This window comes from Lathamus discolor, chromosome Z (genome assembly GCF_037157495.1).
Source record: "Lathamus discolor isolate bLatDis1 chromosome Z, bLatDis1.hap1, whole genome shotgun sequence".
Lineage (NCBI taxonomy): Eukaryota > Metazoa > Chordata > Aves > Psittaciformes > Psittacidae > Lathamus > Lathamus discolor.
This window is the reverse complement of record NC_088909.1, coordinates 43,986,140-44,009,440: the sequence shown is the minus strand read 5'-3', so window position 1 is coordinate 44,009,440 and position 23,301 is coordinate 43,986,140. Positions and strand designations below refer to the sequence as shown.

Genomic DNA, 23,301 nt, shown 5'->3' with positions numbered 1-23,301 from the left:
GTGAAACTGAACTTTTCTGCTGTGAGTTGCTGTGCTGCAGGGGTAGATCAGATCAGCTGTGACAAAGCTGAGCACAGAAGTCTGTGCTATGAATTGTATATCCCTGCTGTACAAGCTCATATATCAGAAAGTTGTTTCTTGATCCATCCTGTGTAATTAAGAAGGTAACTACAGCGTGCTTATATTGCCAGGTTGCTGTACCAAATTGGATATGGTAACAGATTGAACAGGCTGTAACTTAACTATAGAAAGAAGGGCATGATTTTAACAGAAGGTTTGTATGCAGTCAAAAAAGTCTGTTCTGTAGGGAATTAGTCATATAATGTACTGTATATCTTCATCTTAATTTCTTAGAAAAACAGATCAACTGTTCTTAGCTTGTATTTTGTTTTTCTGTGGCTTTTTGGTTTTGTATGGATTTGACCTCTGCCCACATGCATGGTATACTAAATTGTCTAGAAAGAAAAAGATTTTTGCTTGCTAAAGTAGATGGCATAGCCAAGGGGAAAAAAAATTAAAAAATTAAAGGAGACTGATAATATTGATTGGAAGCTAGAAATTTTAGGAGATTGTTAATGGATTAACACAACCAAGACAAAGCTGATGGTCAGGTACGTTAAAGGCAGTAAGAGTAAGGTTTAAGTGTATAGCAGGATCAACAGGATATTGACATTGGTGACCTAATACTAAATATAATCAATATAAATTCATACTCTAATAAAGACAGAAGTACTTAATACATACTTGGATGTAGGAATTGCCTGATAATTTATGTATTTCTTTTAAGATGTTTTGAGCTTAGATTCTTTGCACTGAACATTTGCATTAGAAGTTACAAAATAATTCTAATTGTTAGTGTTGGTATAGATTATGTAAAAACCTTGAGAATTTCTGATTATAATTGCAAAATACTGTGTTTTCTCTTGAAAGTTGGGTTTTTTCTTGTTGCAAATGTTAATAAAAAGCAGCATGTATGGCATGATGTGGACAGCTTTGTAAGAATGTAATTAAGGCAGCCCAGGATTTAGTTTGAAGTTGATAGATTTTTCTCCACAAGACACTTCATTGATTGATATCTCAGCAAACGTTTCAACCTGGTTAATATTTTGTTTCAAACAGGTTCATGGAATTTGACCCAGGTTTAACCCTATGTAGATACAAGGAATGAAAATTCCAGATTTGTGGAAAAATACTTGCAGTCATTTAGAAGGGGCAAATATGAAGTACTCCATGGCACTTGGATGCATACTGCTTACACATCTGACTCATAGGGAAGCCAGATTCATAGAAGTACAAAGGACAATACAGCCCATCTTAGATACACTTAGATATTCTGTACTTGAAAACATTTTTTTAAATATAATTTCTACCAAAAAATTAGATGGATTTTTTTTCTCTACTATCATTGTTCATTTATAATCAGTTTTAGTAAATAAATATTGAATGAAACTAATGCTCTATGGTCTTTGTAAATAACAATTGGTAAAAGAGTAACCATCACAATAGTAATTGGATAGTTGCATCTATTAGGACTATTTAGAAACCATTTTTTCACGATTTCGTCTGTAAATGCTGCATTCCCCTTTCAGACTCATAAAATTTATCCCCTGCAGTTGGATGGGTGTATGCTGGGCCCGCTGCCTCTTTGCAGTGGTGCTGAGATGTTTACAATTCAGATAACCCTTGCTGTCTGTGCAGGAAAAGTGCAGGTGGAAAATCACTGAGGGGTGGCATGCTGGCTGCCAAAACAGATGAAAAGTGTGTAGCTCTGGGTTGAAGCTACTTCGGCATTCAGAAATGTTGTGAGCACCCGCTCTGCAAGCGTACTGGCTTAATGAGACAGTTTGCTTCTTTTTTTTTTTTTTTTTTTTTTCCCTCCTGACACTTCAACATGTGAACTATACCTAACACTATTTGTATGTATGTGCAAATAGTTAACAGGTATCTGATACACATTATTATGTATACATACGTATGTATGCTTGGAGGGCTGTGTAGTCGGGGTTCTTGGTTTTGTGATTGTTCTAGTTTTCATAGTCTAATGTTGGCTTGAAAATGCCATTTCGTTATCCATGAAATTCCATTCATCTTTGGCTTATAAATAAAATGTTAGAAATCTCCCTCTCCTGCCCCTCCTCCCCCCCCCCCCCCCATTTTTCAGGAAAATTTTGGCAGCCTTTGAACTAATAAATAGCTACGGAGTGACTTTAAGCATGGGTTTGTGTCATTACCACAACATTAAATACTTCCTGGAGAAATGAGAAGGCAGACAAAAGTCTTTTCTTTTTCCTCACCGCTCTCTGTCCCATCCTGTTTTGCTGGCTCAGTTTATTGCTGATTTGGAGTTCTAGTGGGAGGTTTGAACAAGTGTGATGAGTTTTCTTTCCTTCCCACCTTCTGTTAAAGTTAAGAGGGTTTATATTTTAATAGCTATTGGATGTACACGATACAAGCATGGACTGGATATCTTTTTTCCTTCAAAATTTAGGAAATTTTCTGTAGAAACATTCCAGGATTTGAAATTGCAATGGTGAAGGACAAGGCATACAGCTGTTTCTGTTGTAGGTGGATCAGCAGCTAATGGAAGTACTTTGTTTTCATGTTTTGTCAAAATAATACTTGTTTACAACCAGTTGTAAAATTAGTTGCTTGAGATTTTCCACTCAAATGCTTTGTAGTGTTTTTCCTTCCCTTCTTTTTTTTTTTTCTTTTGTAGTCCAAAGACGTTCTGTGACTAGAAGGGGAGATTTTTTGATTAATCATTTAATGTTTATTCTCTATAGGGTGAATTCAGGGGTGCAGGTAAGGAGTTTCTTTGTTTGGTCATGTAGTTCCTCAGTTAAAAAGTTGTCGGTACTAAGGGAATAGATTCAATCTGCCTTAATTTGCTATTTCTAGAAGCTGTGTTCTGCAGTCTTTTTGTTTCCAGTTTCTTAAGAGTGGTGCCAATCTCTGGTGACTGTATTGAAGTTGTGTATGAAGAAAGAGGACTGAAGAAAAGGAAGGCAAGAACGGTCATGGCAGCTGCCTCTGCAGTTTCTTCCAAATCTGAATCATAGAAATGTCAAGCTAAGGAAAAAATAAGTAGCTGAAGGGAATACAAAAGCAGGATGCTGGTGTCCTGTGTGGCCATAACGCAAAGTACACAGCTGGTCTGTGATTAGCAGTAATACCAGATTAACTTCTAGTAGAAGTCTGATAGACGCAGAGCAGTGTAATCAGTGAGAAATAATACTGGAGATTATCTGTTGATCAAATAGTATGGGAAGTCATATAATCATTCGTCCCTTTGCAGGTACAAAGTATACCTCTGTCATCTCTGACACATATGTTGAACTAGCCTTGTAAGCTGTCTGGTGGAAGAGTCTGTACCCTCCCTACGTTACTGCCGATTTCCAGTCATCCTCTCTCCCTGCTACTAGAAACTGTTTCTGATAATTGCAATTATTTTTCCTTTGCTTCCAGTTAAGTAATTTTTTTCATGCTTGACGGACATGAAGAAAAGTTGACACTATGTTCTTAACGCAATTTCTCATGTGTTGCAGTAGTGCTGTTATGCCTATTCCTCCCCCTACATTCATTTTTTTTCATAAGTGAAGCCTCTTCATTTTCCCCATTTTACATACTTTGTTGTTGTTATTTAGAATTACCCTGCTGAAGTTAATCTCTGAAGAATAGTCAGGTTTCACATCCATATACCAGCAAATCAGACAGACACCAAAGGGTATGGTACTTCTGTAGAGCCAGCTTGTTATGAGCCTGAAATCTGGTGGCTCTTGCCAAGCAGGTTTCCTTTTAGGAAGACCCCTAGCCCCAGAGAAAATATGCAATGTTAGACTTGTACAGTGTTTTTCTGATTAGAAACTGGAACCAGCTTGTCATTAGCAGGCTGAAATGTGCTAATAAATATCAATATATGAATAAAGATAGAATTGCGATTGTTCTGTATTAATTTTCAATGTTAAGTGACTAATTGCCATCATTATCTGTCTTCCAGTACTGGCTAGATCCTGCAAAGACCCTTGCTGAACATAAAGAATTGATAAACAGTATGTATCTAATTTGAACGTAAAGAATATATCTGAAGATGGAGTAACAGAGGCAATGTTTCATATGTACAGCTGTGCAACATTTGTATTCTAGTCACAACAGATTGATAGTTCTTGAACAAGTTTATTACTGCGGTTTATAGCTGTATCAAAATTTCACACATAGATTGAGCGTACCATGATTTTCCAGTAATTTGTGTGCTTATTGTCCAAAGACTTTATAAGAATTATTATTTTTAGAATATATGATGCTATTCTTAACTTGTATAATTAATTTTATAGTAGCCGTGATACCTATATTGTACTGTACCATACCACAACCAATTTGGATTCCTTTTTGCTTCTGAAAGTAGAAGTAATGCCTCTTATTGATAATAGACTGTCTGCTGTTACTGTCACTCTTCAGATATCACAGATGCAAGATCTGTTATTTATTATAATTAAAGAACATGATAAGATTATATTACTTGAGAATGTGGAGACCTTCTATAAAAAGATGTTATGTGGAGCATGCATGGGATAAATTTAGCGAAGAGAATTGCAGTATTAACTGAATCTTTTGGGAGAATAATATTTTTTAAAAAGTTAATTAGAAAAGCTTTTCCAAATATTTCTTAATTAAAGTGGCACATAATTAAACTTGCTTCATAAGATATTTGAAAATTTGGAAGGCATTAGTGTTCAGTATTACTAGTTATGACAGAGAATCACATTTCGTGAACAATAGCATTTTCCAAATAGTTTCAGTGAAAAAGTATCTGAAGTCAAAACCAAGCAGTACAAAAAAACAACCCACAAAAAAAAACTTGGAGAAAATATAAGTTAGAAATTAAATCCAAAGTCAAATCCTTAAAATAAACAAGAACTCCAAGTAGTCAGACAAGCTATAAGAAAGAAAATGTGTAATGGATTTGCGATGTGGATGTAACATTTTTTCTGAAACTTTTAAGTGTCATAAAATAAAAAAATATGCCTCTTATTAGCTGTTTTGTCATCAACTAGTATCAATTAATGACAATTAACAGTTCATAACAGCTAACTATTGCACCAAATACTTTTTCCCTCAGCTGGACCACCATACACGCTGTATTTTGGCATTAAATTCTATGCAGAGGATCCATGTAACCTTAAAGAAGAAATCACAAGGTACAGAATTCCATAAGAATAGAATTTAGAGTTTGTTTATTTCAGGGCAGTAATCTATTCTAGCCAGGTGTATTTTGTTGTGGTGTGTCTGGGTTGGTTTTCTTTCCACTTGAACATCTGAATGTTTTTGCTTGAAGATGTACGTGTAGGAAGAGAATTGTAACTAGCTTCACAGTGGTCAGTATGGACAACCATTTGGAAACCCAAAATGAAGAGTTGCTTGCTGGTGCATCAAAACCCAAAGGGAGTTGATGTACACCTGTGTTTTGTTGTGTGGGTTTTTTTTTGTTTTTTTAAGGAATGCATTGTCACATCTGCCTTTCTGTTTTGCTTTTAATTGAGTGTAGAGTTTACTTGGATATAAAACATGAATACGGGGAATTTGCTTCTTTACTGATATAGGTTAAATTCTGAAACTGTTTTTCAAGAGGATTTCTTTTGGTCTTTCTAAAAATATGTGAAGAAAATTGGAGAATTGTGTGCTTTTGATTCTTTTGGCTTGGCCTTTACAAAATATGTGGATACACATGCTAACACATGCACAGCACACTTGCACATAAACACACACACACACACACACACACATATGCTTGCCTGAACTCTTACACACAGAGTTTTTCGTTTGCTTTAATTATGAAAAGTCTCACATACTTAGCTTTAGATTCAAAAGGAATGAGAGGATTTGAATAGGTAAGTGGACAAAATTAGTTCACTGGCTTGCATTAATAAATGACAAAATATTTCTTCTGATGTCCTAGGAATATGGCACATAAGAATTCATTAGGATGGATGCAGGATTTTAAATTTTCATTAACCAAAAGTAGCGGTTACAGAACAGGCAGGATATTTTTGTTGTGCCAGAGTAAGAAAAGTTTTTTGTTTCCATACTGGTGCAGCAGGAATAGAAGTTCCCAATATGACAAGATAGGGGCTGGACTGGTAAAAGTAATAAACACTGATTTTGCAGGTAAAAGAGTGTAAACTGGCCACAATGTGATGCCCTTGTACCCTGAAAGTTTGGTGCAGTTTTCCTGTACTTTTCCAGAAGCACTTTCAGTCCTGCTCACAGGGGAAGATGGATGGCCCTGGGGAGGGAGCTTTTTGCCACCGAACCTGTTCTGATTGCTACCAGGGAGGCAGGGTGAATTTCTGTCTGGGAAATGACAGGGGCTGGGTTTTCAAAAACTGTTTCTCTTCGCCTTGTGGTAAGGTCAGTCAGTGATTTGCACTGCTGATTAGGTATGTGACTCTATCTGAGAAGCATTTCAGTATAATTACTAAGCCTTTGTTCATCTTTGCACAGTATTTGGGTATGCATTATTTGCATTTTAGAAGGCACAGAGGGAAGGTGTAAGAAAGTGATATGCTTGTGTTGACAGACTTAACAAAACACGTTGAATAATCGATTGCCCTTAACATTTCTTAGCATTTATTCCTGTAGACCCTTGAATCTTGGACCAAAGGGTTTTTTTTAGTGGTTTTGATTTTTTTTTGGTGGTTTTGTTTGTTGGTTTTGTTTTGGTTTTTTTTACCACCCTCCCCCCCCCCCAAAAAAAAAAAAGAAAAAAAAAAGAAAAAAAAGAAACTTCCTCTTGCTTAGGAGGGATTAAAGGCCCTACTTTTTTATAACAATAATTTTCTGACAAACTGTGTAATTCCCATGATTAAGAAGTGTTAACTGTTTTGTGCTAACTAGTATGTTTCTTTGGAGCATGTGTTTGTAATGAAAATGATTAAGGGATATGAGAGCAGACTCTGTTGTTTTTAGATATTGGTGATCTGTGACATTACATGGTTACATGTCAAATTTGTAATTGCTTCACAGCAAAATCTGTCTGGCTTGTAGGCAAAAGCTAATGCTGAGGTCTTTGTTGTACGTGTTTGCTAGACCAAACTAGTGCTTAGCCACTATCATATGTACATGACAAACTTGACAGTGCACAAGGTGCTTTAGCTACAAGTTCGGACAAAAGGTCTTTTTGTCCTTAGTGGCAAAAGGGAGAAGATTCAGAGTGTTCACTTTAGAGAAGTCACTTAAGCACTTAACAGTTGGCTCATAGTTTGTTTTTTTTTTTTTTGCAGGGAGAGGGTGTTTTTTGCAGTTTCCTGTCCTGCTTTGTTTTGACACTACTATGAGAATGTAGAATTATAGATGTCTGCTACATGGAGAAAACATTTATAGTATCATCTGATATGAAGTTCCTCAGAAGCACTGTAGAGATGGAGGAGTGCTAAGAGAAAGATGGGTGCATATCAGAAATGCATTTCATGTTAAAAAGAAGATGCTGTGTAGTCCACGGTAGATGTAAAATAATTTTCATCATTATCACCATTCATACAGAGAAGCTTTGTCTAGATAGGCCTGGCAAACATAAACTAGAAGCACTCCTGAGGTATTGCCTAGAGTGAAGAAACACTGAGTGTACGTGCTTTGTGTTCCCTTGTGACATTCCCAGAAAATTCTTACACAGTGCCCTGGTCCTTTAAGGCAGAGAGTATTAGCCATTTTTTTTTTTAAGGGTGGACATTCCTTCTGTAGTATCTGTCACAGCAAAAATTCTGGGAGATCATTAACCAGAAAGACAGTTATCCATATTCAGATGCTCATCTGGGCTGATAAAATCTAGTAAATTTGATTGGATCTTAAGTGATTTGTAATCAGCTGTCATGCAACCTGCAGTTTGTGAACTTCCCTGAAATCAGCGTAAATGCACTTGGAACTTACAGATCATTCCAAGGTGCTTTCATAAGTAACTTGTACTAACACAGAATAAATTATTTGCAGTGTAGCTGAATGGCTTTATGTAGATAAAGTTGAATTAGTGAATAATGAAAGGCTATATGCTTGTATGGTTGACCATTTTTTCTTTAAAAAGTTACCTTCTCGGTATTGTTATCTGTTGTAGGAACTTGGTACAAGAGTTTTGCTTAGGCTGATGTGAAATCCTGCAAACACCTGTTGTAGTAAAACCAGACAAAGTGCAACCTGCATAGGAAAGGTTTCCTATAAATGAGTACAGGGAATTGCAAAACCAAGCAGGTCTTTTTTATGATGACTTGTTCTCTTTTCTGTTTTGTGCATGTTGTTTCACTGCAAGTGGTTTCTGTATGTGCTTCATAAAAGTATAGACTCTGAAAATTACATTTTTACCCCTGCTATTTCTATTCCAAGCAGTAGAGTACTCCATGTTACGACAGATGCAGTTAGCTGCTGATGATACGCACTTCCATTCTTTTCATGGAGGTATGGACTCCCATCAAATCTGCTGGCTGCTTTAGTTGATACTTGAGTGTGTGGAAAGGGAACATTTGAGTAAAAAAGTGTCCAATACCCAGTTCTCCCTTTGATCCACTGATCAGGTTAAGCTTCAGCCCTTTGATAGGTCTCTTGTTCAATTTTTCTGATCCTTAGTCCTCTTGCCTACTTCTTGGCTGCTCTGTGAAAGTCAAAAGGAGAAATTATGTTTTTAGGGGGAAAATTAATTTTATCTGCATGATATAAGCAGGTAGGAAAACTACAGTGTCCCCCTACCTAAGTTCTTTCACTAAATTCATCTTGTTTGTTACTTCAGGGTCAGTAGGGGAAATGTCAGTAAGGAAGCTTCTTGACTGTCACGTGATTATGGTACATGGCATGTCTTCAGTAAAATGGAATATGATGTAACATTACTTGATGCATCAAACTCAATGTTGAAATAATGATTTTGTTTTCTCTCTGTGTCTTAGGTATCAGTTTTTCTTACAGGTCAAGCAGGATGTTTTACAGGGACGTTTGCCTTGTCCAAGCAACACTGCAGCACACCTGGGAGCATACATAATTCAGTGTAAGTTCTTCTGGCCAGCTGAGAGCTTATTTCTGTTAATCCTGCTTTAGGATTAATTTTAAGTGGTGACTGAAGATGCCATTAATACTTTATGCATTCATTTCAAAGCAGAACAAAACTAATATGACTGATTTCATCTAGAGAACTGTAAATAGATGACTGGTCTGAACAGATTAATAGGGAAGCAATACAGAAGTCAATGTAAAGACGAAACTGCAAAGTCAGTCTGAAGATTCTGCCAAACACTTTTGCTTGCTGAGGAATATCTTGTCATGTACTTAAGTCTTTGTGACGTAGTCTGGATTGCACATAGAGTATGACAGAACCTTTATCAAGAGGTCACAGATTTGGCGGGCTGTTGGCAATCTCCAGCCAACAAAGTCTGTCAAATCAAAGATCCTTTCCAGAGTTAGGTTATGTCAATATGAATGCGCCTCTGCTTGAAGGGAGGATGTGTTTTGACCTGAAATGAAGAATTTTAATTCTATCTGTCATTTCTATGCATTCACCGCTCAGTCGTTAGCTTTTTCAGAAGTAGATGTTATATTGTGCATTCTTGACAGAACTATCAATCAATTTGAAAGGAACTGTCTGTCTGCCAGTTATTCCTTTCACATTACAGCTCAAACTCTGTATTCAAACACAGCTGGTAACCAAGAATCGTATGATGAGTCATGCTAGGACATGTATTTGTAATTTTTTCTGTGTTAAATTTAGATTTCTCATGTGTGGTAAGTATTAAGCAGAGATTATATGTATTATTGGTGTTCCATGTGTGACTTAACAACACTTAATGCAACATAAAAAATAGCCCTCCTTAAATTTCCATTTTTGAATAGCAAGGCAGAATAATTTGTGTATAAAATGGAATTGGGCATTATACAGAATTTCATGGTGTGTTATGTGTGTTCCTAAAATCTAAAAATTCAGGGAGTTTTTATACAATTATTTTTAACTTTATTTTCCTAAGAAATGTGACACGTCATACTCTGAAGAACTGTTTGCAGTACACATTTTGCTATACTGGCATACATGCCTTCCCTGAAAAAGTGCTGCAAATATGAGGCAGGAAGATACATAATGATGATAACAATGGTATTAATAGAAATGAGTAAAAAAGAACAGTTTCTTGTTCTTCGGTCATTTGTAAGGTTGTTAGAATATTGGGAGTTGTTGTTTTGATATAAAATCCTGTAACTAAGGTTCTGATCTCAGATATTCTGTTGGAAAACAATGAGGAAGCTCATGTGAGAGAGGAGAATTAAAGCATGGCAAAAGTTACATACAGTGGTTTAAAGCTAGTCCTGGCACCAGCAAGAATACATTCCCATTGACTATAAAAAGCTTTGTCTTTTTATTTAGAGCCTGCAGTTGCTCAAAGTATATGAAACCACCTGAGAAATGTGTTCAGGTACTGAAAACATGAACCCAGGGCATCAGCACTGAGATCAACAGCCTTTCCAAAGGTGGTGTGCGAGACAGACTGTACTTTTTTCTTTCCTAAACTAAGTGTATTTGTGGGAATTTGATATTAGCTGAGAATCTGTTTCTGTAATGATACTTGTGGTGTCTTGCCTGGTGTAGCCAGCAGCTGCCAAGATCCAGCGGAGGGGTCAGGGCCAGGTGTTCTACCATGGTCCTCTACCCATGTGCTGCTTTAGCCACGAGCCCTACTTTCACCATTCAGGTTGTGCCTGGGTGTCATCTTTGGTCTCTGGGCAGGTCCTGTTTTTAAGAAATGAATCATTTTCCTTCTTTTGTGGTCAAAGCTTGCAGACTATTATAGTGGAGATGGTGGAAAAATCAGTACCCATGGCACATTTTGGAGAATTTTCTTACTGAGAATGCTGGAGTTGTGGCTGCTGTAGTCCTTCCTGTTCTTATTCCTGTTATGGGCAAAAATCATATTATTTTGACAGAAGTTTTCTAGAGAAACTTTTCAACATCCCTACTGAGCACGTCACTGTCTTGTTCTAGAAACATCATTAAATTCTGGAAAGAAACTTGAGTTGTTAGATGAATCCTTTGCTTCTTGGGTCTTGAAGGCTCCTTTTGGCTATGTTTTTGACTTTGTATGCATTGGGTAAAAACCTCCTGTGAAGCTTTCTTCAGAGAAGCCCAGCCTATGTAGATTTTACTTAGGGTTGTTAAAAAATTGAAATACTAATTTTCACAGTTTCTCAGCTGCAATTATAATTAAGATCAGTGGAAGTGAGTTCTGACCAAGGTGCTTATTTATTTTATAATTGCATTGCATTGTGAAATCTGACATAAGTAATGTATGCAAATTCAAGGTTGTTTCAAAGAAAATTATACCAGCTATCCATTGTGTTCTGTAAGAAAGTTATTTAAAAAAAAATTAATTTGAAAGTAAATTTAATGTTCAGGAAATATATTGATATTTTATTGAAAAATGAAGTCTTGCGTTTCCTCACAAGAAACAATGCTTACCTTTAGAATGGCATACCTCCATGTGTCTTGGGATATTTGTCTCCATTTGCATTCCCACACTGACATCTGTGTTAGGAGACCCAGCAAGAAGGTGGGTCAGTTCTGTCTGTAATATTACATCTTAAGGGAGGGCACAGATATTCCGAAACCAAAACATTTTTTCTACACTTCTTTTACATATGCTGCCAAATAATATATGTCATGAAATCTCAACTTTGCTGGCTTGGACGAAACTCTATTCAGTCCTGTAGAAGTGGTACAAATTCTGTCAAAACCTCTTATCTCTGAGCCTACAGTTTATCTTTTAAAATGGCTGAAAACATTTTTGCTTGGTTTTATGTGTGCTCATATGAATAGCTACGTACCGTTTTTTCATTTTTTAACGGACTACATGGTACATTGACAGCCAGTTGGAAAGAGGTGTCTTGGGACCAGTAGGTGAATGATGTAACACTTTTTGGTTAACATGAAGTGTTGAAAATGGGTGACCTTTCTTTTCTTCTTGTATCCTCTAGCTGAGCTGGGGGACTATGACCCATATAAGCACACTGCAGGTTACGTCTCGGAGTACCGCTTCGTTCCAGACCAGAAGGAAGAGCTGGAGGAAGCCATAGAGCGGATACACAAGACTCTGATGTAAGAACTCAGTACTGTTGGGATCTTGGCAGGTAACGTCAGATACAGAGATGCTTGGTAGGTGGGGAAGGGTGCAGCTTGTGCTGCAGAGTGGAGGTTTCCAGAACCAAGGGAAGAGCACAGAGTTCAGTTATGACCCTCAGAAACAGAAAACATTTTACGTAACTAAAGTTGTTCTTTTAAGAACCGATAAGGCGATAACTTGAAATACAATATACATCAGACCAATGTATGGGTGTTTCAGAACCAGCAGTTTTAATAGTGCTTCTGTTTTCTTTTAGTTTTGTAGTTATATAAATAAAAGTCTGCAAGTTCAGTTCCCTGTTCCAGGACAGATTTCCTGTTTGGGCATATTGCTTATTATGCCCATGCCTCAGTCTACTGTCTGTAAAATGGAGATAACATTTTTTTGTACTGCGCTTCGTATTCAAATGAATGCTTGGGACAAACCCACTTTTGATTTAATAATTTACAGCACTTCGTACAATGAAGCCTCTATTTTCTTGCCAGATCCTTAGCTAAGGTAATGAAGGAATGCTTGTAGCAACCTGCATGAAAGTTTCTTTGTAGGAGTGGATCACATTGCAGGAGGTACCAGGAAAGCAGCTTATATGACCATGGTTTAAGTGGTAATCTTAGCTACAACATCTGCATGAATTAAAGAGACAGTTTGGTTTTACAAGCATGAAGTCCTTTCATTTTATTAATCAACATATCTTACATAAAACATTGGCAGTGTACAATATAATGGGTTTCACTGTGAGGAAGAGCATATGATTTCTAAGAAAAAAGGCAGCACTCAGAAGCAGAGTCATCAGACAGTACTGAATAACACAAGGCATTCAAAGTGCTGATTTGTGGACAAAAACCAAACAAATTCCAAAACTTTGCATGTGACTTTAAAGCAGTGGGAACACAGGATATTTGCAGGCCTCAAAGTAATTTTGATTTAAACTGAACAAGGTACTATCAAAGTTCACAGGCATTGAAACTTTGTCTGATAATATTTCTTATGTATGAGAAGGAGCTCAGAAAGTGGGATTAAGCTAGAGTTATGGTACTTGACAGGGGCAGGAGGAGAATGTGAGGCACACTGCAGATGAGACAGAGGAGGGCTACAGAGATCATATATGTCAACAGACCTGGGAGGTTCATACATTCCCAACTTAACCTTCGTAAAAGTTTGACAAGGCAGATTCATTTTCTTTATAAAGATTGCAGAACTTCAATTCTCTGTCTTTCAGTTACTGGGATAATAATCACCTTAGACATAAAACATGTGAGTTGTGCTCTCATTGACATTCTGGATTATCTCTGCCTGATGGTGGATCCAAAGATGCTACTTTAGGAGTCAGCTCATTTTCTGTCAGGCTGCAGTTTGTGCATAAAGTGCCTTCCCTTGATTACTTGGGCAGCAAAAAAGCAAAACTGCAGTATGGACAACCAGGAAGTGGATTGGGGTGTCTAAGAGATAAGCAAGATAAGAACTAGTAGTAACCTTTGGCCCCATCGTTTCTGTCAGTGCTTGAGAGATGAACAACAGCAGCAGCATAGAGAGGAAAACCAGTGATTTCATGGGAATGTTGGATCAGATGTGATTTCCAGTAAAGATGGCAGAGCTAGAAAGTGGTTATGTGTGAATATAGGTTAAATACTAGATGCATTTGCAGCAGCTGTGTAAGTAGGTTTCTTAGAGGAGGTTTACGCTGCCTCTAGAGGTACAAATATAAAATGAAAAAATTGCCAGCAATTTAGAGCTACTTTTTGTCTCACTCATATTTAGAAGTTCCCTTCTGTGTATGACATACTTTCAATGAGGTTCATTTTAGACTCGAAGTGCTCCTGGTACAGAGCCTTAACTGCCAATTGCTGTATGAAAGCACTGCAAGGTAGAGAGATTTGGCTTCCCAACCTGCTGTTCCAAATACTAGACTACTGTGCCTTGAAAAATGCAAAACATGAAATTGGTTTTAAAAATAAAATGCATGCCAGAAGTTCAGCTGTACACAAAGCCAAATTAAACAGTTACTTGCTTATCTCCAAATTCATATTCCTGGTAAGTGTAAAGAAGCTTGTTTTAACAAGTCCAAGTGAGGTGCAATTGTGATGCAGCCATTCATTTAGATGGGTGCAATAAAATTGTTTTTATGAGTATGCTCATCATACCCTTTGTTAAAGATAATCAGAGCTAGCCATCTTGCATGTAGATTCAGATTTCTTGATTCTCTTGATATAAAGAAGCCACAGTCTAGATAAAGGTTAAGAAATTTCTTGCCTGTAGTTTTGCATGCTAGCGCTATTTGTGCCTTGTTTAATGAGAATAGGTATTAACTCAGAGGCACAGGTGTTTTGTTGGGAAGTTCTCCTGTAATTGGAATCAGTGCCAGTTGCCACATTGACCTGAGCTTTCTCTTTCAGTGAGAAATCTGTTGTTCAGTAACTATTTCTATGTAGTTGCCTGATTGCCTTACAATAATTGATGATTTACAGAGAACCTTACTACAGGCTCTTTTGTGAAGTAGAAAAGTGCTGGTTTTTCTGTTCCAGAAACTGGAAACTGTGTAACAGAGTGTTTGGTTCAAATTCGGAGGCGGTTGTGTTTCAGAAATGAAACTTCAGATGAATTTTATGTACCAGGCCACTGATACTAAGCAACCTTAATTCCTGTCTCTCAAGTTTCTGTAGTCATTAATATAGTAAAGGAGATTAAGACCCATTTGCCTCATAAAGTTTGTAACCTTGAAGAAGCTGGGGGAGCAGTGGTTGCAAAGAGAGGTCATAACCGTTCTGACACTGTCTTACACTGTCTTTAGTGCTTTAGTGTTTTTATAAGCTTAGTGACCTAGAGCTCTGAAGTTCTTTCACTGCTTGTCTGCAGTTAGTTGTCAGGGATTTAGCAGCATCAGAAAGGAGAGTGAAAGTAAGGTGTACCCCTTGCTAGTTGAGCCTGACTGTCATGATCAGCACTGTCAGCAATGACTTCTCTACAGGAAACAGTGGTCTCTAGTTAAGAGGCTTGAAGCTGCAATGGCTGAGGACATATCCTAGATTATCTCACCAGAAACATTTTAGAGACAGGTTTGAGATATGGTTTAGAAGAACTACTTTATCCTTTCTGGAACTCAGCATGGAAACGTGGGGATTTTTGCAGGACAGCTGTGGTCCTGCATGTACCTTGCTTCCAGGTAAAGTGGTTTTGGTTGCAGGTTCTCTCTGGCTTTTTACACGTGTCCTGGGTTCAGCAGTAGCAGTCATTTTTTTTCTTCTTAGTAACTGGTGCAGTGCTGTGGTTTTGACTTTCGGCCTGGAAACAGCGCTGATAACACCAATGTTTTTAGTTGCTGCTCAGTAGTGATTACTCTGACGAAGGACTTTCCGAGTCTCATGTTCTGCCAAGGAGGAGGGGAAGCCAAGGGGAAGCAGAGACAGGACACCTGACCCAAGCTAGCCGAAGAGGTATTCCATACCACAGCACGTCATGCCCAGGATGTAAGCTGAGAGTTACCTGGAAGGGCTAGTTCACTGCTCAGTTGGGCTGGGTATTGGCGGATGGTATTATATTCTCTTTCCTTGTTATTTCCCTTATCATTATTATCATTGGTGGTAGCGGTAGTGGTTTGTGTTATGCCTTAGTTACTAGACTGTTCTTATCTCAAGCTGTGGGAGTTACATTCTTTTGATTCTCCTCCCCATCCTTCCTGGAGCCTGGTGGAGAGGTTAAGAGAATGTTTCCTTCACAGGTTGACCACCAGAGAAGGATCAAAAAGATGTGTAATTGTTAAGCACTTCTGTTATATACCTCCCAAAGTATAAAGGTGGTGACCACACTGGGAACACAAGCTGGATCAGTTTCGTGGTCAATGATTCTATTGTATTACAAGTCACTACCATAAAGTACAATGAGACAAGAACCTTAGCCCAAGCCCCCCACATGATAAACACTAACACAGCAAATACCGGCTGTAAGTAAGGTACAACGTGCTGAAACTGTGAGATCAGAGGCAACAACTTTGAGAACCAACAAATCAGCATTGTGATGAGTGACTATTAATCCGAAACAATGAATGCTTATCACAAATACAATTAGACACGCTCCGGTCAGATCTGTCGTTATCTCAGCCCTTTGTGCCCCACATTGGTCGCCACAAAGAACTGTCGTGGTTTAAGTGCAGTCAGTAACTCAGACCCTCACAGCTGCTCGCTCACTCCCCCTCTTCCTCCCCCTGCCCGCCTTGCCTGTTCCAGACTGCAGCAGATCTGGGACTAACTGATACTTGGCAAGTCAAGTATTTTGAATTGATATCGCATCCTTAGGGATAATTAGCTTGAAGACTAGCTCTCAATATTGTTTAGGGCCCTCAGTGGCACACTTTGTCCATCTCAGTGAGCAGTGCCTGTCAGCTGCATGGCTGTTACGTTGCCTGCTCTGCCATAACCACCTGCAAAGACTCTAATTTTGGAGAGCATTGTCAGGTTATATGATGAGGAGAAGTGTTTGTAATTTCATACATGGTAAAAAATGAGGCTCCCTTTGTAATGGTGGACATTATTTCAGTACCTGGTATTTCTCTCTTCCCTTCATGTTCTGTCTTCTTGATTGTATTTGGGAGGACTTCTTCCTCTGGCTTCCATCTGCTTCCTTCAGAAGCTCCAGCTCACATCTTTACTTCCTTTAAAACTTCTGTGAATTTCTTACGAACTATGTATTATTGTGAAAAGATATGCATGCACACACTTATTTGGCATTTGAGACTTTTGGTACTTTCAGAGTGACAAAGTGGGGTAAGCGCATCATTATTCTTTTAGATATTGTCAGTAAGGAAGTGCTACTAGCAGTATTTAAATTGGTGTTGAATTCTAGCAGTAATTCAGTAATGGCATAATCCACTTTGCTCAGGACTGATGTTCTGTCTGGGAGCTCAGTAGGACAATACAGCTCCAGTGAATGTTTTCTGTACATTTCTGAGAGCTATCAGTAAGATTAAAGAAAAAAAATCAAGTTGGGGAGTAAGTTTTTATAGCTGTAGTGGATAAAAGACATGTCAGATGTGACAATACCGATTTGCTGAATGTCCAGTGTTCTGCTTATTTTGAGTACAGAGATGAATCACAGATCTAGTGGGAGATCCAGCCTTTGCAATATTTCTCTTACAAGCTTCAGGTCTGCTGCTTCTCTATAACTCCTTGGAAAGAAGGGCCAACACCTGAAGCAATATAATTTCTACTATGCAGAATAGGTAGGCTGAAGCAGCCCACCTCCCAGATAGGCAAGCATTTTAAATACCTATACTGTTGCATTCATGCTAGCACACTATTTCAGTCTTTCATGTTAGATATGTTTTCTATCTTGTCAGGCATAGCACTAATTTGGGAAAACCTGGAAAGAAGCTGCTAGGCTGGAGACAAAGAGCGAGAATGTGCATATTGCAGGACTTTTCCAGGTCTTGAGTCAAAATGCTGAGCTCTGCTTCATATCTCGAATTTAAGAGGTAGCAAATGCAGCGATTTCCCTAAGAGAGCAATCACAGGGTGAAGCAGGAAATGCATCTTTTTGAGTTGACATTTTCACAAGATATGTTGTACTTTCTCAATAACAGTTCAGTAACTTTCACAGAAGTATTAAAAAGAAATGAAGATGAATAAGTAGCTTCACATATTTCAGGCTTGAAACAGAATGTTTTGCTCTTGTACCAAAGAGAGTTATTAAGGAAAGAACAGTGTAAATTCTGAGGATGAGTCTGTCTTTATTTGATCATTTTGTTCTTTTTGAAAATAAATCCTTTATCACTGATGTCAAATATGTTCCTAATAGCACATTTTTTTTCCCCACCGGTTTTCCTCTTTTGTTTCCAGCCAGCATGCTGCTAATGGTACTTTTAATCTGGTGAATTGATACTTGCTGATGGGAAGGCAAGCTGGATCTTTGACACTGGTAGTCTCATGAGACGGACTCCAAACTTTGTTTTCACCATAGCAGACTTGATTATTACTAGTTTTTGTGACTTCCTATAGACAAGATATTATGAAGAAAGGAATATTTTTTCTGAAGTCATGAGCTCTGCTTTCAGAAACTGCTGTGGAGAAATAGTACCCCAGTCAGTCATTCTATTCCTGCTTCATTAATTATCATGTATAGTTACTGAGAAAAAAGTTATTTTGCATATTCAAACCTAAAAATGGAATGTCTGAAGTGTGTTTGTGACAGTAGGGGAAAGATTAGCCACTGTAGTAGGCATGTACTGTATATATGATAGCATATATCTGTGATAGGATCTTACAGCAGAGAGTTTAGTAGAAAGAAAAATAGGAAGTTTATAGAAAATTTGTGCCTACTGTCCAGTCTCACTTGGAGCAAGCAGAAGTATAAGCCAAAAGTATCCTTCAGGAAGTGCTGAAAGTACAATGACATTCTAAACAAATGGAAGGAAGGATTGCATACATGTCCAGGATACTGTATCTATTAATGTGATCTACTTTAATATCTTGACTGGAAGTGCAAATTTCTTACACAGAATTTTGTTTACAGGGGTCAAGTTCCTGCTGAGGCAGAACTGAACTTCTTAGGGGTGGCCAAGTCCCTGGAAATGTATGGAGTGGATCTCCATCCTGTTTATGTAAGTATTTTTTAAATATTTAAATTATTTAATTATATTAATTAATTAATTATATTAAATTATTTAAATATTTCAAGTTTGGCAACAATGAAAAAAAGTTTCTTTTACCAAAGTGGGGGGCAGTATTTATGTATGGATGAGAGGATTTATGTATTTATGAGAGGAAGCACTGTACTTAAGAAATGCAAAAGAATGCATGTTTACAGACTGAGAAGATTCAGTCATTCTATCTACAGAAGCCTACTGGGTTTTAGATGAAAGGCTGTGGTTGTATAATAACTGTAAAAGATAATCAGTTAAAATCTGGAAAAAAACAGTTTAGATAAATAAGAAGTAATGACTGCAAGTATCAGGGGAGATGAGAGAGGGTAATAAGCTCTGGCTTTGGCACAAGAATTTCCACATTTTTCTTGTGTAAATAACAGCAAGTTTGTCCTGAAACCTTTTCAATACCAGTGTGAAAACTAGGGTGGGGTAGCAGCAGCATGTTGCCCTTTTTTTAATACTTACTGTGAAGGTTTTGCTGAAGGTGAGAATGTTTCCAGCTTTTCTTCTGCTGTGTCGTGCAGCACTGCAGGTTGTCTGTATTGCCTCAGCAAAACCCTCCACTTCTTTTGTAAAACAGCATTTATGATGGCATAGGATCCAATCCATCACCTGGAGGCTACCAGCTTCTGGTGGAAACATCATCCTGACTTGTTTGAATAACTGTGCTTGTGGCAGGTTTTTTTGAACAAAAGAAAAAAAGTAGAAGTTCAGATGGAAAATTGTAATATAGATCACTGAGTTAGACTTCAATACTCTGTAAAATTACGTGAAAGAAAATAAAGAAATCAAGATACTAACAGAAGATTAAGCATGTATTTCCTGCTGAAATTGTCTAGCCCACAATATGAAGTTTTTTTTAGTGCACTCTATAGCTTAATTGTATTCATATCCCATTTAACCCTCCCACCCATGGAAAGCTGGGAGAGTTACTGGAACAAGACTGAACATGATCCAACACAATCTGTTAAATTAGCAGAGGCTAGAGTTGTTTTTGCTATGCAATAAGATCACTGCTCTGGGTAGTGAGGGGATGAGTTGTAATATGCCCAAGTCTAACCCATGAATATTATTGTTTCTATTAATACTGCAACAGCAACATAAGCCCTCATTTGAGGCACATGAAGAGATGTAATTCTTTTCTTTGCTTGGTCATATTAAAAGTAAAGTTGCCTTTAGCAGTTAGTTCACTGAGGAGCACAGGAAGAGCTTGCCAGGTGTGCTTGAGTTTTCTCACATCAGTGACACAGTGACTTGGGGGTGCTGGTCGATGAGAAAATGAACATGAGCCGGCAGTGTGCGCTCGCAGCCCAGAAAGACAACCGTATCCTGGGATGCATCAAAAGGAGCGTGACCAGCAGGTCAAGGGAGGTGATCCTGCCCCTCTACTCTGCTCTTGTGAGACCTCACCTGGAGTATTGTGTGCAGTTCTGGTGTCCTCAACATAAAAAGGACATGGAACTATTGGAACAAGTCCAGAGGAGGGCCACGAGGATGCTCAGGGGACTGGAACACCTCCCGTATGAAGACAGGCTGAGGAAGTTGGGGCTGTTGAGCCTGGAGAAGAGAAGGCTGCGTGGAGACCTCATAGCAGCCTTCCAGTATCTGAAGGGGGCCTATAGGGATGCTGGGGAGGGACTCTTTGTCAGAGACTGTAGTGACAGGACAAGGGGTAATGGTTTAAAACTTAAACAGGGGAAGTTTAGATTGGATATAAGGAGGAAATTCTTTCCTGTTAGGGTGGTGAGGCACTGGAATGGGTTGCCCAGGGGGGTTGTGAGTGCTCCATCCCTGGCAAGTGTTTAACGCCAGGTTGGACAGAGCCTTGTGTGGGATGGTTTAGTGTGAGGTGTCCCTGCCCATGGCAGGGGGGTTGGAACTAGATGATCTTGAGGTCCTTTCCAACCCTAACTATTCTATGATTCTATGATTCTATTATGTGTGCAGCTGTTCTTTGCATGTTGCTACCCCTTCTGAACAAAAAAAAATGCTCTGGCTCTCTCAGAGGACTTATTTCACTTGGTATCAGTATGCAGGTGATAATGTTTTAGGAGGGAGAAGGCATCTGTGAGGTTATATGATAGTAGAATAGGTCAGAAAATCAATATTCACCTTCATCTGAAAATTAAATGTCTGTTGCATTCATGTCTGAATAAAGTGTTCAGTTTCAGAGTTTTCGCCATTTACCAAATATCCCAAAGTATTTCCTTTTAAAAAATAAAATTAATTTTGCTTTTCACCATGGCACATGGAATCTCACAGTCTTTCCCTCACTACTGTTCTTTCTTGCTTCTTTGCCTCCATGCCTAGAAGTTCTTATGTAGGAGTGTTTGTCAGTAGAGCAAGTACTATATTCCCATTAGCATGCAGAGTGAAACAGTATGTTCAAGTCAGTCACCTACCCCTCTGCTCTGCTCTGCTGAGTCCTGCATTCAGCTCTGGTGCCCCCCAATAGTAGGGAGTCGTGGAGCTGCTGGAGTGAGTCCAGAGAAGGCCATGAAGAAGCCATGAGGATTGGAGCGCCTCTGCTCTGGAGACAGGTTGACAGAGCTGGTCTTGTTCAATCTGGAGAAGAGAAGGTCTGGGGAGACTTTAGAGCAGCTCCCAGTGCCTAAAGGGGCTGGCAAGAAATCTGGAGAGGGAGTTTTTATGGGGGTGTGTAGTGACAGGACAAGGGGAGTAGCTTTAAGGTGACAGAGGGTAGGTTTAGATTAGGCATTAGGAAGAAGTTGCCATGTTGCTCAGGGAAGTTGTGTCTGCCCCATCCCTGGCAGTGTTCAAGGCCAGGTTGGACGGGGCTTGGAGCAACCTGGTCTAGTGGAAGGTGTCCCTGCCCATGGCAGGGGGTTTGGAACTAGGTGATCTTTAAGGTCCTTTCCAACCCAAACGAGTCTATGATTTTATGGTCTGGCTGACTTCTCACCAGATCTCACTGCTTCATTGGTACAACTTGCAACTGTATGAGTGACATACATTTTTATTTTCTAGGGTGAAAACAAATCTGAATATTTTTTAGGATTAACACCCATAGGAGTTGTTGTCTACAAGAATAAAAAACAAGTAGGAAAATATTTCTGGTATGTATAATATAAAAATGATAACGATGATGTATGGAAATGCATGATTTATGGTATCAATTTGAAAGGTTAATTGTATCAATAGAAAAAATATACTTTGAATTCCAAATATTTGTCTGGATTATTCAAATTTTTTATTTCCTTGATAATCCAGGTATTGAAAAAAATAGTTCGCCTTTACCATACTTCAGTTAAAATGTTTGAATACTGCTAATTTTCTGTTGTTACCTGCTGCATACCTGAAAAAAATAATTTGCCTACGAATTATTTTTTGTCTTTGTTTGTAAATATATGCAACTTTATTACTCGTTAAATTAAAAACTCACAAAGTTCTGTCTGTATTTTTACAGGCCTAGAATTACAAAAGTTCACTTCAAGGAAACACAGTTTGAGCTTAGAGTCCTTGGAAAAGATGTAAGTTTTTCTTTAAACCTGAAAGAAAAATGCAGTCTCAAGTCTGATGAAGTGGGAATTTTTGTGTGTTCATCAAAGCCTAATGTATTTTACAAAAATTTACTGCAAGAAACCATCAAAGTGAAGTTAATTTTATTGATAGTTACTGCAAGACTATTACCTTATCCTTGAATGTATGTTCCTGATGGTGCTTGCAGAAAGGGGAGGAAGAAAGATTTTCTGTTCATGTTATGTAGTGAGTGTAGAGAACTTCAGCAGAACAGTAGGAAGTAGGAATTTTATAACAAACCATTATAGTTTTATATTTTGCTCTGCAAATTAGAGTAGACTACTTCTGCAGTGTCTTATTTATGATCTTAAATAGTGCTTTTAAACTAGGCTACATCTATAGGGAATGCTTATCTTACCCAAAATATGGATAGAGGAAAACTTACAAAGCTGTTAGGCACAAGTAGTTTTGTAGCTTGGAAACAAAAGCAGCCAAATAATTTAGCTTGAAACTCATTTGTCAGAGTTTAATTTGGTTGTGCTGTTAGACCATCTGAGACAAAACAACATTGGTTCCAGTGGAGCAAGGATAGCAGTTTGGTAGCAAGAGAAGAGGTTTTAAGATACTTATCATCTATGAAGCCTGTGGGGTATGGGAAGGAGAAGGAGGGTGTTGAGGATGTAGGGAAAATGGTAGGTATCGCAGAACAAATAGTTGCAGTCAGCCTGGGATTTTTGGTGTGTGGTTGAGTTATATGTTTAGTTTGCTGAGTTGTTGAAAATACTTTGTAAGTCTCTTTGGAATATCGGGATTGAAAATTTATAGTTTTGAAGAAGTATTAACTTCTTCAAAAGCATTCCCCTCTACTGATTATCTATGTATCTTAATTCATCTGTGTAGTAGTTGTTAGTCTCACCCATGATTTTTCATGAGGCCATTTGGTACATTCAGTATATTCTGGGAAATATAAGCATACTCCTGACTGGTTGTCTTGCTTCTGTCTTGGACAACATTTCTTGTGCCTCTGCAGATGTATTGGCAGGTTTTGGTTTTGTT

The 23,301-nt window shown here is 38.2% G+C and overlaps 1 protein-coding gene across 3 annotated transcripts in view; it reads left to right on the top strand.

The window, feature by feature from the left end:
* The window catches only part of EPB41L4A (erythrocyte membrane protein band 4.1 like 4A), a 131,782-nt gene that overhangs the window by 43,019 nt on the left and 65,462 nt on the right, over positions 1-23,301 (top strand). For all 3 annotated transcript variants that reach the window (XM_065663151.1, XM_065663153.1, XM_065663152.1), the window contains exons 3-9: positions 3,998-4,049; positions 5,117-5,195; positions 8,922-9,019; positions 11,986-12,106; positions 18,633-18,720; positions 21,754-21,842; positions 22,193-22,256. In XM_065663151.1, the coding sequence (XP_065519223.1) occupies positions 3,998-4,049; positions 5,117-5,195; positions 8,922-9,019; positions 11,986-12,106; positions 18,633-18,720; positions 21,754-21,842; positions 22,193-22,256 (591 nt within the window). The remainder of the gene's footprint in view (positions 1-3,997; positions 4,050-5,116; positions 5,196-8,921; positions 9,020-11,985; positions 12,107-18,632; positions 18,721-21,753; positions 21,843-22,192; positions 22,257-23,301) is intronic.